This window comes from Herpailurus yagouaroundi, unplaced genomic scaffold (genome assembly GCF_014898765.1).
Source record: "Herpailurus yagouaroundi ecotype Mexico unplaced genomic scaffold, PumYag 162, whole genome shotgun sequence".
NCBI lineage: Eukaryota > Metazoa > Chordata > Mammalia > Carnivora > Felidae > Herpailurus > Herpailurus yagouaroundi.
The window spans coordinates 60,585,192-60,606,920 of record NW_024412403.1 but is presented as its reverse complement, the minus strand read 5'-3'; the positions used below and the strand labels follow the sequence as shown (position 1 = coordinate 60,606,920).

Here is a 21,729-nt window from a genome sequence, read left to right as displayed (position 1 = left end):
TGACCCTTACCAGTTCGGAAGGTGACCATGGCTGTCTGGCCTTCCCCTGCACAGTTGTAAGCTGCCATCTCCACTTCATACAAGCTCCCAGGGTCAAGTCTGGTGAGGGTCAGGCGGTGCTGGTTGGCTGCAATGCTGGAGACAGTCCAGTTGTCAGAGGAGTTTGTGACCTGCTGGAGAAGGTAGCTGGTTTCAGCACTGGCATCTCAGCCTGGAGCTACTGGTGGCTATGGTTCACATAAGCAGCAGAATGGAGTCCAACAGGGCAGGAGGCAGGGAAGGAGAATGGGCTGGGTTTGTGCAGGGCTTAAGCTGGTCCTGCCAGCTCTGGGACAGCGAGGTCAGCTCCCTGGTCCCTCACCTAACCGGCCCATCAAAGAACACTCGGTGGGGAGGGTCAAAAGGCCTGACATTGTTGAGTTTCTCCAAAGACCTCCTCTCTATATTTCTGAAAACCTCCACATTTAACTTTCTTTCTCCTTGCTCTATTTAAACCAAATAAACACAGTCTCTTCATACTATGGGATGACGATAATGATGATAAAAGCCACAGTACCAATAGAGTTTTGTCTGATGAGTGTTTACTATGTACCCTATAAAGTGCTTTCATGACAACAGCCCAAGAGACAGGTGTTAGTTTTGTTCCCGCTTCACGAGAGCTAAGGCTTGGAGAGCAATTTGCCTAAAGCCACAACACTAGTGAACAGAAACTGTGACTTGACTCCAGAGAGCACATTCATAATCATATGTAACTCCTCCTAGAAAGAAAAAGAGTCTGGGAGCCAGGAAATCTTGGGTTTAAGTCCCGGTTATGTCTCTTACCAGCTGTGTAACCCTGAGCAAGTTCTCTAACCTCTCTGATCCCTAATCTTTTCATTTCTAAAATGAGGCAAATAAAAGCTCTCAGCTTATTCTGAAGATTAAACTAGATAATTTACATAGAGTGTCAAGCAGTGAACTTGGTACACAGTAGGTTCCCAGCAAATGCCTGGCCCCCTTCTCTGGACTTGCCCCACACCCTCCATTCAGTAGGTCTCTGCCGTTTCAATCCTCCTTCTTCTGCTCCTGCCTTCACTCCTTTCTTAGTACTTAAAAACTGTGGATGGATTATATCTAGTATGGATCTTTAATGGCTCCACATTTCTAGCTCTTTAAAGAAAAAAAAAATACAGGCGTCCAGGCTCCCTCCCCAAAGGGCGATGCTGGGAGGCTGCTTCCTCTCACCTACCCCACCTCTCAGGACAAAAGGCTTAACTGCCAACTGTGCACATCTCCCAGTCTGCTGGAAGCCAAAGCCGTGGTTTGCTGAAGAATCAAACAGCTGGTAGAAAAAGCCCTAATCCCCAAGCAGAATATTCCAGAGTAGAACAAAACCTACTATTCAAGGGACAGGGATGGTCTGGGCTCATTTATGTCAGACTTCCAGGATTTGTTCCAAGGGGAGAAGTTTTCACAAACTGAGAATGCTCAGTAGTATTGGAAACCCAAACACAGTAGCCCAGGGTCTGCAGATGCAGGAGGAAATGGAACCGGCTTCCGGAACAAGAAAAAGTGAAAATGAGAGGAATGATTCCCAATCTCCTGCAAGAGAAGGGGTTGTACACACAGCCCAAACACTGATTTTTCACTTCAGAGTCCTTTCTTGTGAGATGATCTTTAAGACCCGTCAGTCCCTCAGGAAAGGAACTGCTTGCGAGACATCATTTCTCTTTGGTGGCATCCACCTAGCAGCCCCAGTGCCCCTCAGGCCGGATCCTGACAGAAGCCAGAGCCGGTTGGGGCACGGTCCTCTCCCTCTCCCTGTGCCCCTTTCTCCCTTGGCCCTCCCAGCACGGGCCTCACACTTCCACTGGGCTCAGAAACAAAAATAAGAACTAGAATGGTCATTAGTCACTGTCACACACACACCCACAGGGTGACGGTGGCCTCAGCCTGGCATTTCCGGATCACCATGCACCGCCTTTGCCAGCCTGCCTCTTGGTGAGGCAGGTTCATGGCCACCTATTGGCCTGAAAAATAGGATTCTTGTTCTCATTGCTGGCTCTTGTCTAGCGGGGACCGGGAGCACTTGGCCTGCCCTGATCTCTGTCTACAACTCTGAGATGGAGGTGTCCGGTTACATGGGGAAACAAGGATTAGGACCAGGGCTGCCCCATAACCTGGTCTGAACAATGAGCTTTTTGTTAAACAAGTATTCACCCCCTTTGCTGACTGTCTACGAAGAGGCCAGGGGGCCAAGGGTTAGTGAGAAACTACCCCCCGGCCCCCACCTCCTAGGCAGTTTCGCCTCAGGTGTCTTTCTGATGGCCCCGTATGTCTGTGAACTTGTCCTCACCCAAGGTCATGAAGGGAAAGAACAGAATGAGGTTGCCGACAGGGTCCAGGGCAGGGGAATGGCTACTGTGTGGCCAACACTTCGCACCACACAGGGCTGGGTGGGTGGGTTGGTTGGTTTTGGCGGGGGGAGAAGAGTTGATAAATACTTTCAGTTCCACAATCACATGTTTTCAATACTTTCTACTAAGTGCACATAGCACTTTAATAGGCAAAAATAACAATGAAGGTATAATAAAATACAGCATTTATAATACATCATCAAATGACACTGTTAAAAATCCATTTAAGAACGATAATTTTCTACCATCTAATGGCCTCAGGGGGGGAAAGAAAAGGCACACACCTGGGATGAACAGAAATGCTCTTCAAGGACATTTTCTTAAAGGAAATCTCATGTCCTTCTCCCCAGGGCGGGTAACATCAGGTGAGCGCTCAGCCTCGAATGAAGGGGGCAGGCTGGGGGCCCTGTCCTGCCTCACAGGGCATTGTGTCCAAGAGGATGGCCTAGCTGGCTGTCCCCACACCCTGCCAGGGCCTGAGGTTCCCTCTGCTGACAGCTCCTGAAACATCTACCCAGACAGGCTTCCTTCTGTCAAAGAGAAGTAGCTGAACAACACAATGTGCTTTCAGCTCAAACGCCTGCTTGTCAAACCTGAGCCATGGTTGAGTCCCTAAAACCGAGGGGGTATTTTATAGCCCCCAGAGAAAACACTTGTTCACAAATATTCGTTTCCCTGGCCTTAGAGCTGGCTTGCCGTGCAGAGTTCTTGCAGGGATGTACCCACAGGAGCTTACTTTGGTTAAAAAACAAAACAAAAAACATCATCAACAACAAGTGACAGAGGGAAGAGCGGAGGGCAGGTGATGGTTACCAGGGAGACTGTTAACTCTCCCCAGAGAGGAGAAGCTGGTGGTGTTAGCTCCTGGGAAGCCAGTGCACAGAGAACCCGAAGGGGCACACATGACTTTTTCCTGGGCCTCTTAGGTTCCCAAATGCCTCAATCACAACCAGTTTCCTGGGAGGTGGTAGGAAAGTTCAGTGGAGGAAGGTCAAGGTCAGCGGTAGAGATTGCAGGAACTCAAGGGGAGGTGGCCAGCAGGCAGAAACCCACACCCAGCCTCATGGAGGGGAGGTCAGGCACCATACCTTGCGGTGTTTCACCACATAGTAGAGGATAGGAGCCTGGCTGCCACCCTCGTGCCGAGGCCGCCACACCAGCTCGTACGAGTCAGTCTTGGAAGTCCGTGGTGAGCTGAGGATGATGGGCGCCTCAGCAGGAGCCACCTGCCCCTTCTCTCCACCGCACTGTGGGGAAGCTGGTTGCATGGACGTCAGGGGTTTGGGGAGCCCTGGGCGTCCCCTCAGCATCTGCTCAGGGCTTCCAGGTCTTGAGGGCGGCATGGGAGGTGTGGCAGTGTCCAGCTTAGCATCCCGCCATGGCCTCAGGGTCGTGCCTGGAGGACCAGGAAGGAAAGAGAAGCGGAGGAAGAGGATGTTGGTTCCCTTGGTCATGGGCTGAGTTGCTGCCTCGAGGGAGGAAGCAGAGAGAAGTCAGAGAGGAAACCCCTGGGGCGGGAGCCTGAGATGACCAGGGGCCCAGTCCACACATGGCCGGGCCCTGTGGGAGGAGACAGGACTGTACTGCTGCCCTGCCGGGAGAGAAGGGCAGGCTTGGGCCTTGTGCCCAGGCATCCCGCCACGGCTCAGGGCAGCAGGCAAGCATCTCTGCCGTCTGCTTGTTTCCCTGAGCCCAAGGACTAGCCTCACCTTGCGTGAAGGTGTTCTCCTTACTCCTGAGGAACCCTGCACCCTCCTTCTCATGCCTACATTGGGGGAAGGACATGTCCCTTCACTGCGGGGTCTTAGCACCACGCACACTCTGGGCCTTTTCCTACTCCACTGCAGCCACCTGGAATGTGAGATGTGAAGTCACCTCTGAGAACTTGAGAGCCCGGGACAGGCAACCCTTCCTTTTGGAAGCATCTGCAGAATGTGCCCACGCTAGTTTCTCCTCTAGCTGACCTCTGAACCACAGACGGTTAGCATCTGATGGTGAGGATTCAGCCTTATTTGTCGTCACATTTTCCTCAAATCGTTTCCTTGGTGAGTTTTGTCTCCTTGATGAGCAAACTGGGTCTTTGTTATGTCTTTCTGCACCCTACCCCCACGCCCCACCGCCCCATCTAGTCCAAGACTGAGTATGTAAGTAACTACTCAGTCAGGGTAGGTGTCAGCTGAAATGGATCAAGCTGAAAGGGGCAGATTTGCTTTTCTTTACTCTAGAGCACTGGTTGTTAAACTGGATTCCATGGAAACCTAGCAACTCACAGATCTAAAGCATTTTTAAAAATACAATAGTAAGATCACTTCTACTAGTAAAAATGTACACCTCTGACTTTTTAACAAGTTAATGTGAACTTGCACTCATAACTAAAAGCCACTTTTATCTCATTTATAATACTGGGGTTCTAAGTTGGATTTCACTTGAGGAAAGGGTTCTGTGAATGTTCAGCTGAAATCTCCTCCAGCCTTTTGGGCGACACCTACCTGGCCTGGCGGTCCTCAGCTGGACCACAGCATGGGCACTCCCAACTTCATTCTCAGCCATGCACTGGTAGACACCTTCGTCCTCAGGCCCTACGCTGACCACCCGCAGGGCCCTGCGGGACAGTCGGAGGCGCTGGCTGGAGGCCAGGGGCACAGCATTCCTCAGCCACAGCACAGATGGCGGGGGGTTCCCACGCACTTCACAGGTGAGCTTGGCGCTCTGGCCCCATGGGATGACCAGCTGGGACAGCTCCATGGTGACCTCAGGGGGCTCTGCCAGGAAACCGGAGCACGGGTGACAAAGGGCCTGAGTCCTCCCATTTAGGGCCAGACAGGCCTGGGAGGGGGGGGGAGGGACTGCAGTCAGGAATGGCTCCCTCCTTCCCTGTGACTGTTGATAGAGGGAAGGAAAGGTCCTGTGTCTCTTCTGTAAGAGTCATGCCCGGAAAGGGACTGGAGAGGGCGGTCAGGCACATACACCTAGACCCTGGGATCTAAGCACCTCCATCTCTCTCCTCCTCCATTACTCACTGGGCATGGGACCTCTCACAAGGCACATGACCCTACCCAGGGCTTAGGGTTATGAGCATCTAGAAAGGCCACGCTGACCAAAGAGGAGGCCGAGGAGAAGAAAGTCTGCAACAGACACTCACCAAATACCTGGACGTTGTAGAGTATGACTGCTGCCCCAGGCTCCCCGACCCCATTGTCGGCCATGCAGCGGTAAGTCCCCGAGTCCTCCTCACTGGTGGCATCAATGAGGAGGTTGCTCAGCAGGAAGCGTGTCTTATTGTAGCCAGCGACACTGGACCCATCCTTGGCCCAGGTGACCCGCGGGGGTGGAATCCCACTGGCCACGCACTCCAGGATCAGACTCTGGCCTTTGGTGACAATGATCGTCTGGGCCTCTGGAGGGTAGATGATACGAGCAGCCTCGGCGGTGGAGCCTGGAGGGGCCGGGAAGTGAAGAGCAAAGCGTGCGACCAAGACTCAGTGCAGGGGAACCCCTCCACCCCGCCTTTGGCAGCCAGGGCCCAGGAAACAGTCCTCCGGGGATTTGGCATCAAATAGCCCTTCAGGGGCTTGAGACCTACATAAAGTGACTGAATTCCCCTGGGCTTGGTTTCCTTGTCAAAGACAAGGACCTGCCTCTGCAGAGAGCTATTGTAAGAGATGAGGTAATATATCGGAGCAGCAGCACTGACCCAACATATGCATGGAGAACTACGCATGTTGGCAAAGAAAAAGATGGGACAGAGAAGCAAAGTGCACCCCAAGTCCGAGGATGGCTAGGAGACAAGGATCCGAGGTAAGCCCCACACACCACCCAGAGGTCTCAGTTCCCAGTGTTCCTGACAGTGCGAGCACCTCACTGAGCTGAGCAGGACCCACTGTTTAAAAACATGCATTTCTTGCACAGTATTACAGGTCCCCAAAGCAAATCAACTACTTTGTTGGCTGCTCAGCTAAGGAAGGCGTGACCTCTTTCCAATGCTGGGGAAGAAACCGCACAGCACTCGTCAGAAGGCTGGTTGCTCTCCAATGTGCCACTCTCTTCCACGTGGACTATGTGTGATTTTACTTTATGAGCTAACCAGGGGGAAAGCCAGCTTTTATAAGACCTGAGAGCTTGGGAGGCCTTCTTTAAGAAATAGAATGTAGGCGCCTGGGTGGCTCAGTCAGTTAAGTGTCTGACCTCGGCTCAGGTCGTGATCTCACAGTTTGGGAGTTTGAGACCTGCTTCGGGCTCTGTGCTGACAGCTTGGAGCCTGGAACTGCTTCAGATTCTGTGTCTCCCTCTCTGCCCCTCCCCTGCTCACACTCTGTCTCTGTGTCTCTCTCAAAAATAAGTAAAAAACATAAAAAAAAAATGAAAAGAAAACAATGCAAAATTATAGATACAAAACTCCATGAGGGAGGGAGTGCTGAAGCTTGGCTTCCTTAGCTTCACAGTACATCTGCCTCTGGTGCTGACTCTAAGACCACACTCCGCATGAGATGTCCCTCCAGTGAATAAGCAGGAAGGCTGGAAAAATGCCTGGCACACAGGAGATGCTTGGCAAAGGCGAGTGTTGTTCTCATACGACTGGGGGAGTGTGTGGGCCTCCACGGACCATCCCCAGAGTGAGGTGCTGGACACACTTCAGTGAGCAGCAGTGTAGGCACAGCCTGGCCTTGTGCCAGGCAGGCCCTGTGGCCTCACATGGGCACGGGCACACCATCATCTCTCCCGTGCACGTGCCGTCAGCTGCTGAGCACCAGGCCGTCCTGCCCCAGCAGACACGCCCCAACAGATCCCTGCTATGAAAGTCCCACAATGAAGGGAAGCTCTCAATGGGCAGGGGAAAGGGACCAGCAAGCATAGCCACCCCCCAGAATGAGGCAAGGGCCTACGGGAGGCCGCGAGTGGCCGGCTGGTGGGGAGAGGACCCTGGCTCCGTCTGAGTCCCCGATGCTCCGCTGGTCCAAGCCTCCCAGGTCCCACCCCCACTCACAGACCACAGACCTGGAGCACAGACTGTGCCCACCCCCGGCCCCCCCCCCCCGCCTCAGCCCGACCAGCCTCTTCCATCAGCGAGACACCCCGTTGCCCCTTACGGCGCACGCGGAGCCTGTCACTGGAGCCCGAGGTTTTCACTTCTTGGGTCACCGGGTTGTAGGCAGCACACTTGTACGTTCCCTCGTCCTCCCGGCTCGCGTTCACAATCTGGAGGTTTCCTGATGGCATGATCAGGTAGTTATCTGAGAAAAGGGGACACGGGATGAGTTTGGGTCCAGAAAGCTGCAGCCGGCACCTCCCGGGGGGGGCAGGCAGGGCAGGAGCCGTGAGCTGTATACCTGAATCCCCACAGGCCCACACTGAAAATGCTGTTCTCCCACCAAAACTGCAAATCAAGTGGGCCAGAAATGCTGAGGAGTAAACCTGACCAACTAGCTGACCAACTGGCTGGCTGGAGGACTCCCCTGAGTTAGCACATAGGTCTAGGGAAGAACGCTTTATACTTTCAAAGGAGCTGGAGTAGGGTGGAAACGAAGCAAGGTCTGGGGTATGCCAGACCTGGGCTTACGCGCTGGATCTGCCGTGGACTCTGTGATTCTTGGCAAGCTGACTGACCTCTCAGATACCGTTTCCTCATTTGTAGAACGGTACGACATGTGCCGCCTCAGAGCCTACTGTAAGGACTGAAGGGCCTGTGCTGCACACGCAGGTGATGAGATGATCATTCCTGCAAGCCACCAGGAAGGAGGGAAATGCATAGGACTTCCCGTGGGTCTCTGTCATGGTCACAGCTCTAAGCCACCTCACTCCTGAATTTCTGCAACCAGGGAGGAATATTCGCACTCCCAACCACCACCTTCTCCACGCATGTCACTGAAACCCTTCCCTCTGCGTCGCGGGTCTGCTACACTTTGTCCGTTTCTGGTCCAGAGGGGCCGCGGGGGTGGGCTTCCTGTCTTTCAACAGGAGACAGATTCACGGCTTCTGGACACCCCACTGTCTGGGGATGGTGTTCAGTCGGCTTCCTGGCAGGCAAAGCACTGGCCCTCAGCTCTAAGCTTTCTGGTGGCGTGGCCTGCCCTGGTGGTCCCGGGGTGTCTGAAATCCAGGTTCACTAAGCCTGGTGCCTGCCTGTCACTGGGCCGCCCCAGGTAAGAGCAGCTTCCTGACAGAGAAAACGCCTCGACCCCTCCTATGGAACGGGCAGGCTTCCTCCAGAGGGCTATTGCCAAGTGTCCGCTGGGGACAAAGGAGAGTCTTACTCTATTCCTCGCACTCTCCAGTGATTTCTGAGCGGCAGGATCAGGGGTTTTACCCTTCCAAAAAATGGTTTTCTACATTTTCTGCAGTGAACATATATACATTTCTTATAAGAATATAGGAACATATCTTCCCTTCATAACCAGAAAAAGTTGATGAAAAGGTTTGAATTCTATAGGATATTTTAAAAGGTATACATTTTGAGCTGTGGGTTGTCACGTAGGGTCTAGCTGGCATTGAGTGAAGGGTCAGCTATGGGAAGTAGCTGACTTCATCTCGGGAGATACCCCTACTCCTCACAGGCACTCTGTGGACCCAAGCTTGGCTCCCCCGGACCAGTATGTCGTGGCCTGAGCAGGAGCTAGGTCAGCTGAGACAGCCGCATCACCGAGAAGATGGGGAGAGGGAAAAACCCAAGTCCCACTAAAGAGATTCCCCTGATGGGTGGGGGTGAGCTCCACCGCCCCCCGGGGAATGCTGCAGCTCCACCAATGGCTGGGTTCATCGGGCAACCTCTCGGTGTGTGCCTGGAGGCAAGGAACACTGTGCCGACAGTCTTGTTCAAATGGTGGAAGCTCAGCAACATCTTCCAGAGCCTCAAAGGATGAAGAGATTCCTCGCAACAGGGCAGAAGACCTCCATTTTGGAAGTCTAGCATCCTACAGGGCTGAATAGCAAGGTAGAAGACAGCTGACCGGTGTGAGGAGGGGACTGCTGGCATGTGGATGGGGGTTCGGGAGGCGGTAGTTGGAGGTGGTCAGCTTCCCTCCTGGCCTTGGCCTCTGGGCTCCTGCTTGCTCACTCACCCCGAGATGCCTCCAGCCACTCTTGCTTGACACTGTATCGGACCTGAGCTTTCGGGTGGCTCTCAGGAAGGTGGCAGGCAATGACTGCTGTGTTCCCCTCATCTACTTCAATCACATGCTGCACATCCAACTTGAAATCCTGGAGATCTGTGGAGAGAAGAAAAGGTGCCAATTGGGCATTGATGGAGGACAGAAACAAAGTGACATTTCTGGGTAGGTTGATGCCTTGGTGTCTTCAGTCACAAGAAACAGCTGCAGAAGCCTCACCTGCTGGGGGCTTTCTGGGGGTGGTTTAAGTCCTTCCTCCAGCTTTCTGTTGTAAGAGTTTGAGGATGGAATGTGTGGCCTTTATCACTACATGGGAGTTTAACTTGGTATATATAAGCCGGAGGGTGGGGACATACGTACAGGATTCCATCAGGAGGTGCCTGCGGTATCTCACCTCTTCCGATCTCTCACCAGCCTCTTCTGTTACAATGAGACATGGGGGCAAGTTGGCCAAGCCCATTGGCCCTACTGGACCTGGCTGGAGATGGGTTATGATCAAGGCATAAGTGCCCTGGCACAGCTCAGCGAACGGAGACTGAAGGGAATGATGAAAGAGAATTGTGATTTCTTTTTTTTCCAGTTCAGTCAAGTTCCCTGGCTTTTCTTTGTCATCCACAATAAAAGTGGCAGGCCCAAGATTCTGCTTAGTTACCAACCATGGTTATAACAGGAAGGCTGATGGTACCCACGAGCTATACTCCATGTCATGGCTGATCCTTCCTCGGGGCTAGGGGTGGGGGATCTGTGGACGCTCTAAGGGCTTTCTAAGGCAAAGAGGGATCTCCCCAGTGTAGCTGACGGCAGTGGAATGTGGGAGAGCTGAGGGTCCTGATGCCAGGCTGCAGTGTCTGCAGCATGGTGGCTGTCTCTTCTGACTTGGCTTGGTGGGAAGACTGGAATCTAAACTGGGAGAGGATGGAGATCCATCTGGAACAAGAGCAGGATGTTTCCCAATCTAACCGTTCACACAACAAAACTCTCTTTGTATGAGCCAAATCACCGAAGTTGCTGAACAAAACGGGATACTTGTGCCATAAGCCACATGCCAAATTTATTTTATCAGGACTGCAGCTGAATTGAAGAGAAGACATAAGATAAGAAAGATGAGACTATTTACCCAAACACTCCTTCGTAGAGCTACTTAGCCCTGGAGGCACCCTCTCTGCTGTCTACACCAAATTCTGTGAGCTCCTGAGAGCGGACACCCGCAGAGCTTTTACCGCAACTCCATTGCAAGACTCCACCTGCCTGTGTTGTTTTCCCTGGAGACCCAGAGAAGGCAAGAAGGTGACGGGAGCAGGTGGGAATCAGGTTTCTCACAGAAAAGGTAGTTAGTTACCAAAAACAAACTACTGTCACTACAGGAGAGCACAGTGATCAAGGCACGTAGTGAGGTCAGAAGGTTTCCCACCTGATGGAACTTGCCAGAAGCTCTTAGACAAGCTGTGCCAGGACAGGAAAGCCCTTTCGTTTCTATGAAAGGATCACTGTCCCTCTGATTATAACACTAGGACTTTTCAGGGGCAGGGGCCAAGTCTAAACCTACGCAGGGCCTGATCTCATTAGATGCTCAGTAAATGCTGAATGACCAAATGAGGGACTATCTCAGAAACTGGGACCCTCAAATCAGGTACCAGATACCCATTTATGTTGCCTATGAACTCAACTTTCCTAGTTGTGTTTCACCTATACTACAAGCTCAAGGACAAAGTCCTAGCACAACAAATTTTCTATAAATCTTCTCTCTACTTATGGCCAAACTTTTATCAAAGTATGGCTATTTTTAAAATAGAATGTTTCTTAAGAGGTCACTTCCGGAGTCACAGAAAAGATGTGACATAAGTCTCATGAATGTGGAGTAGGAAATACATTCTGTTCACAAGCGGGTGACAAAAGCAAAGGCAGACTGCCTGATTGATTTCTACTGCCCCCTTTTACTTTCTGGGGTAAGTAAATGCCTCAAGTGAGGCACATGGGTCAAGGGGAGCTCTCACTCAAGGATTCCTTCCTTTGGGTGGGTGTAGAGCCTTTGGGGCTGTTAAAGAATTTTCTCATCATTATTTAATTTTGTATATGTGATATCTAACTCCAGCTAAATTGGAAATTCCTAAGAGGCAGCCTATTAATTTTGCACTCCACGCCCCAGCCCTAAGCCCCACTGCACAGTATGCAGGATACAGCAAATTCCCTACAAATCCTCGTTAAATGAATGAACAATTTGAAAGGTTGAGCCCCAGGCCCGCTTCATGGGACTGCCATCTGTATAGCTGAATGTGGCTCTGAGCCTGGAAGGGGCCAGCACTTGGCTCAATGCTCTGCCATCACCGTCTTCAAATTCTTAACGTTTGCACAAAAGACCCCACATTTTCATTTTGCATTAGACCCCCAAAATTATGTAGCCCAGTCCTGGCTGAGCTTCTCAGCCAAAACAGCGGATGTGTTTTTTTCTCAGAGAGGAAGGAGATACGGACTACGGGAAGGGGTGGATGGCCTGGGCGCAGTGTGTTCTGGCTAAATATTACTAACTGCTTTTCAAAAGCAATGCACTTAAACAATGCAAAAGCCTTAATCCTCCTCGGCACAGTGCGTGCTGTACCTGCCAAGTCAGGAGGATCTCCACAAAGAGAGCTGTGAGCGACTGTCAGCTCAGGGGCATCTGGAAAATTCTGTCATCAAAAAGTAAATCTAAAACTACTCCAAGAGATTGAGTTTTCCTCCTCCTCCTCCTCCTCCTCCTCCTCCTCCTCCTCTTTATTTCATTCCAAGGAAATTTGCCTCAAGCAAGAATATACTTAAACAGATCATTTTTACAAGAAAGGAGTTTGGCACCAGAATGCCATCTCCACGTTAATGGCCCAGGCTCTTGCCATTGTAACTGAGAGTTTATCCAGGCACAGCTCACGTCCTCCTCCGTGCACCCACCTCACCGACCCAATACTAGAAAACATACGCACTCCCACCCCCTCCCTCAGTCCCTCTTGGCTCCTTCTGCACCCTGTGACAATTGCTAAGTCGGAGACAGAAGGTTGTGCGGTGGGGAAGGCGCAAAGCTGGGCACCGGTCAGCCATGTGGCCAGACAGCCCCTCTGTTCCGATGCCAACATGTGCACAACAGCTCATGTGGGCAGGACTGAGGACACCCCAGCTGGGCATCCAGCTCCCCCACAAGGGCCTACTGGCAGACCAGTCTTCCTGGCTTCAAAAGAAATAAGGAGTAGTTAGGTCCTTGGCCCTGTCCCCTCCTTGTTCCTCCCAAGCTTAAGCCTTAGCTGCTGCTTCACTAGACAAACACATCCAATTTGGCTGCTGGAGTAAAATTGAGTTTCACTAAGGGATCAAAGGCAGAGTAACAAAGTGATGATGGATGTGAAAATCAGAGCACCCTTCTCTAGTGTTTTTAGGCAGGAAGGAGACTGGGGGTAGGGGCGGGGGTGGTGTGGAGACATCATGATCAGTAATGGCCTAAGCAGCCACCAGATGAGGCAGATGCAGAGATCTGGTTGGCTGCAAGTGAAGGAAACCAGTCTGTTCCCAGGCTCCTTTGTCTGCAAAGCCGGTTTCCTGGCCAGTCCCCGGGGCTGCTCAGGGCACCTCACTGGGACTGGGGAGGGGGGGGGGGGGCAGGCCCTTGAGTTTCAAATGGGGTTAACAGGCCTCACTGCAGAATGATGGATCGGGTTTCATGGGGAAATGGTTTGACAGGACACCTGCCCTTGCCTGTTGACTGGTGTGTTTGAGAAATCCATTAGAGGAATGTTTTTGCAGCTTTAATCCTCTTACCTTCCCCCAGACCCCTCTTGTGCATCCTCTTTGTGTATTCTTTTGGCTATTTTATTAACTTGTCTGCACTAATCAAATGCCAATAAACCCAACTCTTGTTCCTCAGCTCTCAACAGAAGCCCTGGTCTTTAGGGCCATCTCTGGATTTATAGAATTTCCTTCTCAAAGGATTTTGTGCTTTCTAAGAAAGCCCAAAATAGTTTAGGCTCCATACAGAACCCTGCCTAGTTCCCTCTTTTCTAAGCCCTCAGTTTCTTAATGGAAGATGTATCTTCTGATACATTACTTCCAGAGGGCTCTTAGGTACACAGATTACAGGGCTTTGTTCAGACATAAGTCATGTGATAGGCTCGGTGTTTCCTCTTCACATTTACAGGGTATATCAGGCACTTACCTTCTGAGCTAAGGGAAAATGGGGAGGAAAACAAGAACTTTTAGAAACCTATCTATCTACAAATAGACAGGTTTTATGTTAAGTCCATTTGAACTTATCACCTTCTAGCTTGGATCCTTCCTTTGGCTCAGCAGAACTATGAATTAAATTACAATATTTGGGTTATGTTCATGAATTCCCATGACACAAAATTGTCAAATCTTAATTGTAGGCTCATCCTCCCAATTTTTATACAGTTTCCACATCCAGTTAGAGGGTGCATTGCATCACAGCAGAATGCCTCTGGTGTAATCCGTAAGGATCTTCAAGGCATCTCCTCATCTGGGCCTCCTCTCCCTGAGATCTCTCTTAGGCTGCAAGTCGCAGTTAAGAAGTCAGGCAAGACAGCGCCTTTGTCTGGAAGTCACGGGGGGTCACCGACATCCCCATCTCCGTGAACTCTGCGGAATATTTATTTTAAAAAGTCATCTTCTACCCATCCAGGCATTCTTATGTAGAGTCAGTCCGGTCCTTTCCCCCTGCATAGGGACAAGCATGTACTTGACTGCTCAGGTTTGGACGGGACCCACCAGATTGTGGGGGTGTCATATTGGGCTCGCTTGGCAATGCTGCCAGGACAGCTTAGTAGCCTCTTGGCCAGTGGCAAGTTTCCGGGCTGATGATTCTGCTGCCTAACTCTTGTGGCCTCCAGGCCTCAACTGGCCCTGCGGTGGCTTGTTGTGCCTATGGCTGATGTTACGAAGCATAGAAAGATTTTGCCCTAATATCGCACCCCTCATGCTGACCCGGTGGCCCTTCTCTGCATCTCGATTGGTTTTTGAAAGATGGCAAAGTTTCAAAGGAAGTAAAACGAAGAGCTTTCTCTGGCAGAACCCGTGGCTCACCTCTCTGCAGGATGGACTTGGGGGTAGAGTTTGAGAAGGTGCAGGGTCCTAGGCGTCGCCTTCCTATGTGGGCTCTGGCAGTGCAGGGGCGCTCCCATGCCCCATAGTGCTTCACCGATGGGCAGAGAATCACAACACTACTCTCACCCTCCAACTCACCTGAGGACCCATGCCTTGGCAATGGCCCCAAGATGAGCCCTCTGAAATCAAGTGCTCTGCAGGTGGGAAACCATGGCAACCAACTACAGAAACAGAGGAAGCCTGGAGCAGAACTGGGCTTCCATTAGGCCAGAAAGCCTGGCGCCCGGAAAGGATGGGGTTTACTGCGGGATGGGCAAGCGTCTCAGAAGCCACGCGTTCTGGGTAGTGACTAAGCCTTTTGCCAGCACGTAGCCCTGTCACACAGACCGCTGAAGCCAAACCCAACTATAGCCCACAAGGCTGGGCAAAATCAGCCTACTCGATAGTAGGCATTTGATACACACCATGCCCTCCAGGCATCACTGATTTATTCATTCAGCCAGGAGCTACAGAATTGTCTAGTAAGCCCGGCACTGCAGAAGATATCATGAAGACAAAAATGCAGTTCCTAACCTCAGAGACCTGTACTTTGATAGATGAGACAGGTCAAAACAACACGCAAAGCAGGGTACGATAGCTTGCAAGAGTCGGGTCGGCAGGCTTAGTCCCTACCACCTCCACGAGCATCCCAACCTAGGTCAGGTGGCCTTGAGCTCCCGAGCAACTTAGAAAGGGCAAAGGGAATTGACAGAGGGAGTACTCGTCCTCTCTCCGTAGGCCGCGAGAGTGGATGAATAGATTTCCTTTCATTAGGATTTTTTTCTGCCTGTCCAATTGCACAAATAATTTTGGCTGCAAATCTCTCTCCTGAGAGCCATGGAAACATGACATGAAATTTCTCAAACACACTCTCTGATGAAAGCAAGGCATATGCTCTCCCTTATTTAATATAAAAACAGTCTCCACGGGTGTCTAAAAAGGCCTTGGCAGATGCCAAACACACTAGCTGTTCAATCTTGTGTTTCTTTCTTTCCCCTTGAGTTGAGGTGGGGTTTGCACTCAGATTTGAGCAGTGGGCGAAAGCTGAGGGCAGAGAAGAGATGAAAGAGCCACGAGAATGAGGGCAGAGGATCAAAATCAAGACTGGAGGTGGGCAGGAGAGGAGAGAGGATATAAAGGGAGGAGTGGGACAGAGAGAAGGGAAAATAAAAAGGACCTAGTTGGCAATGTCATTAAAAGGAAGTGCAATAAACTGGCCTAATGTTTCAGGAATTTCTTGGCTCGAGTCATTAAAAATCTTCTTTAGAAAAGAAATAAGAAAATGCGAGACGTGATTAATCCTTGAAGACAAGGCAAGGATGGGAGCCACGTCTCCACCGAGTCTGGCAGCCAGATGCACGGAGATGTCTGTAGACCATCTCATTTATCTGACTTCAGTTCTGCACTGAGGTAGGGCTGGTTAGCAGAACTTGGGAGTTTCTTTTGGACCAAATGAAGGAATGAAATGGTTTGAAAAAACACACTTAAGAGAAAGAGAAGGGAAAAAAAAAAGATTTAGTTGCCAGTAACCCACATCATACATATTTCTCTGATCAACGAAATATAAACTATAAACTTAGCAATGGGAAAATTAATGTGAATCCTGGTGGTCTGGATCATGAGAGCCAGAACTGGATCCTGACAGAGCGTCTGGCAGGCTGGCAGCCTGCACAGGAAGAGGGAGGGGAGAGAAAACGGGAGGCCAAGGCACTGGGGAAGAATGGAGATGAGCACTTCAGCATGGTCCTCACATACAGAACTCTGGGTCGGAGAGGCAGGGGTGCTGCCCTAAGGCCACTGGGGCCCACAGTGGTGCTACTTTTTCCGCCACACACCTGGAAATTACATATTCCTACAAGCAGTGGTGGCTACTTGATGCCAACCACCCACTACCTCGGATAGTGTCCCATGAAGTGTCTCATAGGACGTGGAGCCACATTCACTGGTATCTCCCTTCAAAGTTTCCAGAGGTTCCTCCAAACATCTCCATTCCTTGTAAACAGACCTTTAGACTTCTGACATCCATCAATTTTTCTGAGCCCTCCCTGAATCTACTTGTGTCTTCAACCTGTTTATACCCAGAGTTCTTGCTTCATTTTTTTTTTTTAAGCCTTTTAATATGTCAGGATTTGGTGAAGAAATCTTTGTTCACCTTTTGCATGCCCTTCTTGGCCTTCTGGACTTCAAACATATATTATCTAGGAGTCTTCCTCTTTCTAGACATTCCCTAGAGGCCTACTCTGTGCCAGGCCCTGTGGTCACAGAGATAAATGACAAAGTCTCTGCCCTCCAGGCAAATGAGAGGGCTACAGAAGTAAAGACAGGATGGTAAGGAAGCTGGGAAGAGGAGACCCCACTCCATACTTGGGAAGTTGAGGGTGTCAAGAAAAGATCCCTAGAGAAGATATTCGCATCTGAAAAACTGAGAAGGAATTTGTTAACCCAAGGGAGACGGCAATGTCTGGGAAAGGGAGTAGAGAGGATGGTGTTGCAGGTAGATGGGGCACCATTCCCCAAATAAGGGGAAAGTGCAAGATGAGATGAGGAAATGGCAGAGTTTGGTGGGTCCAGAGGGGAGGCCGAGAGACAGGCTTATGGGCCATGTCACAGCCCGAGTCCTATTCCGTAATTCCTGGAGTCTTCACAGGTTGTTAAGTAAAGGAACACAGTCATTCAACATTAAACATGATTCTCCCTCACCCCCCAAAACGCTGGTTTTGCCTCAGCTAGCTTTTTTTCCCCTATGCCTACTTTTTTTTCCCCTCACTATTCAGTGATAGTCCTTTATCTTAGATGGGAACACTGACTCACCTGCAGGGGTTGTACTGTTCTCAGGGTTATTACCAGATTCCAGGAAGGGTTGAAAGTCTAAAAAAAAGGGCCAAAGTAGAAATTCCTAAATTTTTCCACACTCAAAAAAGGGGGAGCCAAGGGATTCATCTGCTGTCTTGATTTTTTATTTTTTTTTAAATCATCTTGCATCATGTTCCTTAGAGGGCTCCAGGGATTTCAAGTGAGCTAATCAATGCTTCCCTCGCCTTCCTGTACAAAAGGCTTCTCAAAGTCTGTTCTGGCTCATTGAATTTATAGGTAGTACCTGCTCAACAAACTGGAGGTCCTCCCCTTCTCTCTTAGATTAGAAGGTGGACCTAAGATTTTACTTAAGCATGTGGCTGTATGTGCAAAGAACAGGCTGAGGAGGGGAAAGGGTAGGAGTTCTAAGCGTGCCCTCGGCAGAAGATGCACCGTGGACTTGATATCTTCTTTTGGTAAATTCTGACCATTGCTAACTAGAGAATTGGAACCCCGGCTATTTGGGGTAGACAGTTACTGCCATCATGCACTGGGCTGAGCTCACATCACACGTTTGTCTCAGTACTTATACCAGGCCTGATGGGATTAGTGTTGCCAATGTCATTTAGAGATTTCTTTAGAATAGCAGAAAATTCTTGTGATATTTAGAATATCGGATACCGCCTATATCCAGTACAAAACAGAAAAGGTTAATAGGACTTCGGTTTAATACTGTAAGGTATTCCTTAGTTATTTCCTATTTAGACATTCAAGCTGCTTAGCTCCTTTTGGGTTGAAGCTGTCAATAATTTTCTTGTCCAACTGGCAGAGCAAAACAAACCTTACAGTATAAAGCAGCTGAATTTCACCCTTAGGCTCATTCTCCCTTTCCAACGGTGTATTCCCCACCATAGAGTTGCCTCAGTCTCTCCCACTCAGCCTGCCAGTACTGCCAGCCCAGCTTTCAGCGGCAGACCCCCTCCCCCTCCTGGACCAGCACAGGAGGCCACCTGTGTTTCCTTTCCCTCCCCAGCTCTTCTTCCTGCCACCGCCCCTTCACTGCAAAGCAAAGGGCTTGCACAGGATTCCCCAAGATGCCTAAGCTAACAACAAATGTTTTTCCAACTTGGAGCGAATGGTTCCTTCTTGTTTTGTCAAGGACTCACCAGCTGGCTGAAGCAGACTGGCGGAGAGGAATGGCATTGGAGAAAATGCTCTGAAGTTTCCTTTCTTAATCACAAAACATACATTCCCAAAGGGAAAAGAGAACCGGTGAGAAACGGGGGGAGTTACGGGGGAATCAGATGGGGTAGCAAGAGAGAGACAATCACTTAGTAGCTACTTTCAGGATTTGACTGAACTCCCCACGGAATTACCTCACTCTGGAAATTAAAGTCGCTATGGAAGTGTCTGCACCATCCCAGAAAATACACTGGGCTTAAATCCAAGTACACGATGCTGAGTTAAATTCAGTTGTAGGTCTGAGAAAAGTAGGAGAGAACTCAAAAAATGAGAAAGGTTGTCCCACACACATTCTTTAAGGCTCAACTCCCAAGTCTTCCTCAATTCCCTGAGATTGAGATGAATCACGGTTAGCCTGAGCTCCCAGTAAAATCTGTTTATATCTCTGTCAGGGAACTCATGGGTTTGACTTGCTTGGTGGCTACCATGTCACTGCAGTCAATCTTCTCCATTAGGTTAAGAGCTCCTCAAAGGCAAGGGTTAGGTCTTACGGTACTCTGCTGGAATTCTGAACACTCCCCAATTCTCAGAACACCAATCTCCAAAACACCCCCACACTAAACTCAGTGCTGGAGAATGAGTGCTGTTCCCCAGTGGGACTTCCTCACCTCCAGACTGCTGGCTTGCCCTGTGAATTTTGGACTTAACAGCCTCCACAATCATGTGAAGCAATTCTGTAAAATAAATCTATTTTTCCTTTTATTTCCTTCTCCATATATCTAGGCAGGCATGCCTCATTTTATTGCACTTTGTGGATACTGGGGTTTTTGTTTGTTTTTTACAACTTGAAGTTTTTTGGCAAGCCTACATAGAGCAAGTCTACCAGTGCCATTTTCCAATAGCATTTGCTCATTTTCTGTGTCACATTTTATTAATTCTCACAATATTTCAAATCCTGTCATCATTATTATGTTTGTTATGGTGATCTGTGATCAGTGATTACAACTCACTGAAAGCTCAGTTGATGGCTAGTGTTTTTAACAATGAAGTATTTTTAAATTAAGGTATGTACTTTTTTAAGTCATAATGCTATTGCACACTTAATGGACTACAATATAGTATAAATATAACTTTTATAAGCACCAGGAGACCAAAAAGTTCATTTGACTCACTTTCTTGTGAGTAGTCTGGAACGAAACTCGCATTATCTCCAAAGTATGCCTGTATGTGTAACTGGTTCAGCTTCTCTGGAGAGCCTGACCAAACCAAGGATAAAGGAAGCTAGAGGTATTGTTTATTGTTTGTTTGTTTTTTTAAAATATTTGAGGGGGGAAGGCGCAGAGAGAGAGGGAGAAGGAGAGTGAGAATCCCAAGCAGACTCTATACTGTCAGCACAGAGCCCAATGAGGGGCTCAAACTTGCGAACCATGAGATCACAACCTGAGTTGAAATCAAGAATCGGACACAACCGAAAAGAGCCACCCGGGCGCCCCTAGAAATACTGTAATAAAGACATGTCCACAGTGGTCCTTTATGGCCTATTCCAGTTCAGGGTCCGAGCCTAGAAGACCTTAAGGAAGTGTCTGATGGGCATCAGAGGTGGGGGAAGCTGAACAAAAGGAAACACAGCTTTCTGTTTGTGGAATCACTGTCCCGAGGGCCAGGGTCAGCCCAGCCTGCCAGCACAAACCAGCAAGTACCTGGTTAGAAGAACAAGTAGTGGTGAGCCAGCAGAAGCAGAAATGGAGTAGCTCTGTGGGCTACGGGGACAGCACGCAGTGCAGGGACACCATGGCTATTCTCCAAGGCAGCTAGGAGGTAGGAATCTGGGTTGGAGAGCGTGTGTATACAAAGAGCTGAGAAATTCGCAGGAGGTGGGGTAGTTAGTTCTCTCTTCCCAACAAGCCAGCCTTTGTCTTGGGTCTGGTAGGAGTGAAGGCTTTGCCACTCCCTGGACTTGGTCTTCTGAAGACTGTTCCCAGAATGGAGCTAGGCAGCACATGGCTGGCCACAGGCCCCAGAGCCTCCTGCAGGAGGGCACTCCACAAAAGTTTACCAACCTAAGGGGTGAATGAGGAAAGCCCAGAATTTATAAAATGTTTCAACATATTACTAGCATATCACCCAATCCTTAAAAAAAAAAAAAAAAAAAACCCAAAAAACAAAAAACAAGAAAACTCAGGAGATGGATGCTGTAACTATCACTGTGCTCACTTCATAGCTGTGGTAATCTAAGTGATTTAGTGACTTGCCCAAAGTCACACCGACTTCTAGGGGCAGAGTTAAAACTTAAACCCAGGGTTTTTTTTAACTTTCTTCTCCTCCACCCGCCATATTAGTTTGTCTCTTCATTTTATTCACGGGTTAAATTATGGTGACAAAGGGCCCTGTCACCTTCTGAGCATTCCTCAGAGCCAGTCATAGAGACAGCTGCCTAAGGGGAGCTCCTTCCTTTCCTGTCAGCAGACTCACCTTCTAAGATCTGAGGGCAGAGAGAGGATAATTCAGGTACATGCCTGGGTCTTAGTGCTTAAAGGCCTTATAGAGGGGTTACAGATCCGGTCTCAATTAAACCAGCATCAGCTTAAGACTCCGCATTAGCTTGAGGACTCCAGTTTCCAGCTATAGGATTACTACCCAGTGACCACCTGTTATATTTCCCACAATGAAGGGGACCTAGGGGTGATAGGATAATTGGCAGAATTAAAGGATAAAAAAAATGGGAGAAAGTTAAAAATGAAGAATTATGTAGGAGTTTAGTTGAATTATTAGAGGTAAGGGATAGAAAAGAGCTTTCACACTGTATGCCAGCTCTGATGAATTGTGACTCCTTGCCAGGCTGTGTTGAGAACAATTCTAAGGCTGAATCAGAGTACAGAAAAAAGGAATACGGTGTTCCCTGGCAAGGTCTGCTGTTGGTTCAGGTGCAGAGTGGGAACACTTGAGCCACGTAGTGTGGCTGACCTCCTGGCGTAAAGCTTATAAAAAAGGAGAAAGGAAGAAAGGAGATCAAAGTGAAAAGTATTTCAAAATTCAAGAATTAGACAAGGTGGTCTGAGGTGAGGCATCAGCAGCAAGAGCGAAGTCTACCGCAAAGTCTAGGTTCAATAGGAAAACAAGTTCTGTGCAGAGGAGTG

The 21,729-nt window shown here is 49.5% G+C and overlaps 1 protein-coding gene across 1 annotated transcript in view; it reads right to left on the bottom strand.

Annotated features, from left to right (window-relative positions):
* BOC (BOC cell adhesion associated, oncogene regulated) overlaps nt 1–21,729 on the bottom strand; it is a gene marked incomplete at its 5' end in the record, with an annotated part of 35,530 nt that overhangs the window by 8,981 nt on the left and 4,820 nt on the right. The window contains 6 exons of the mRNA XM_040484521.1: nt 11–170; nt 3,485–3,792; nt 4,886–5,158; nt 5,539–5,832; nt 7,484–7,627; nt 9,452–9,598. Coding sequence (XP_040340455.1) covers nt 11–170; nt 3,485–3,792; nt 4,886–5,158; nt 5,539–5,832; nt 7,484–7,627; nt 9,452–9,598 — 1,326 coding nt within the window. The remainder of the gene's footprint in view (nt 1–10; nt 171–3,484; nt 3,793–4,885; nt 5,159–5,538; nt 5,833–7,483; nt 7,628–9,451; nt 9,599–21,729) is intronic.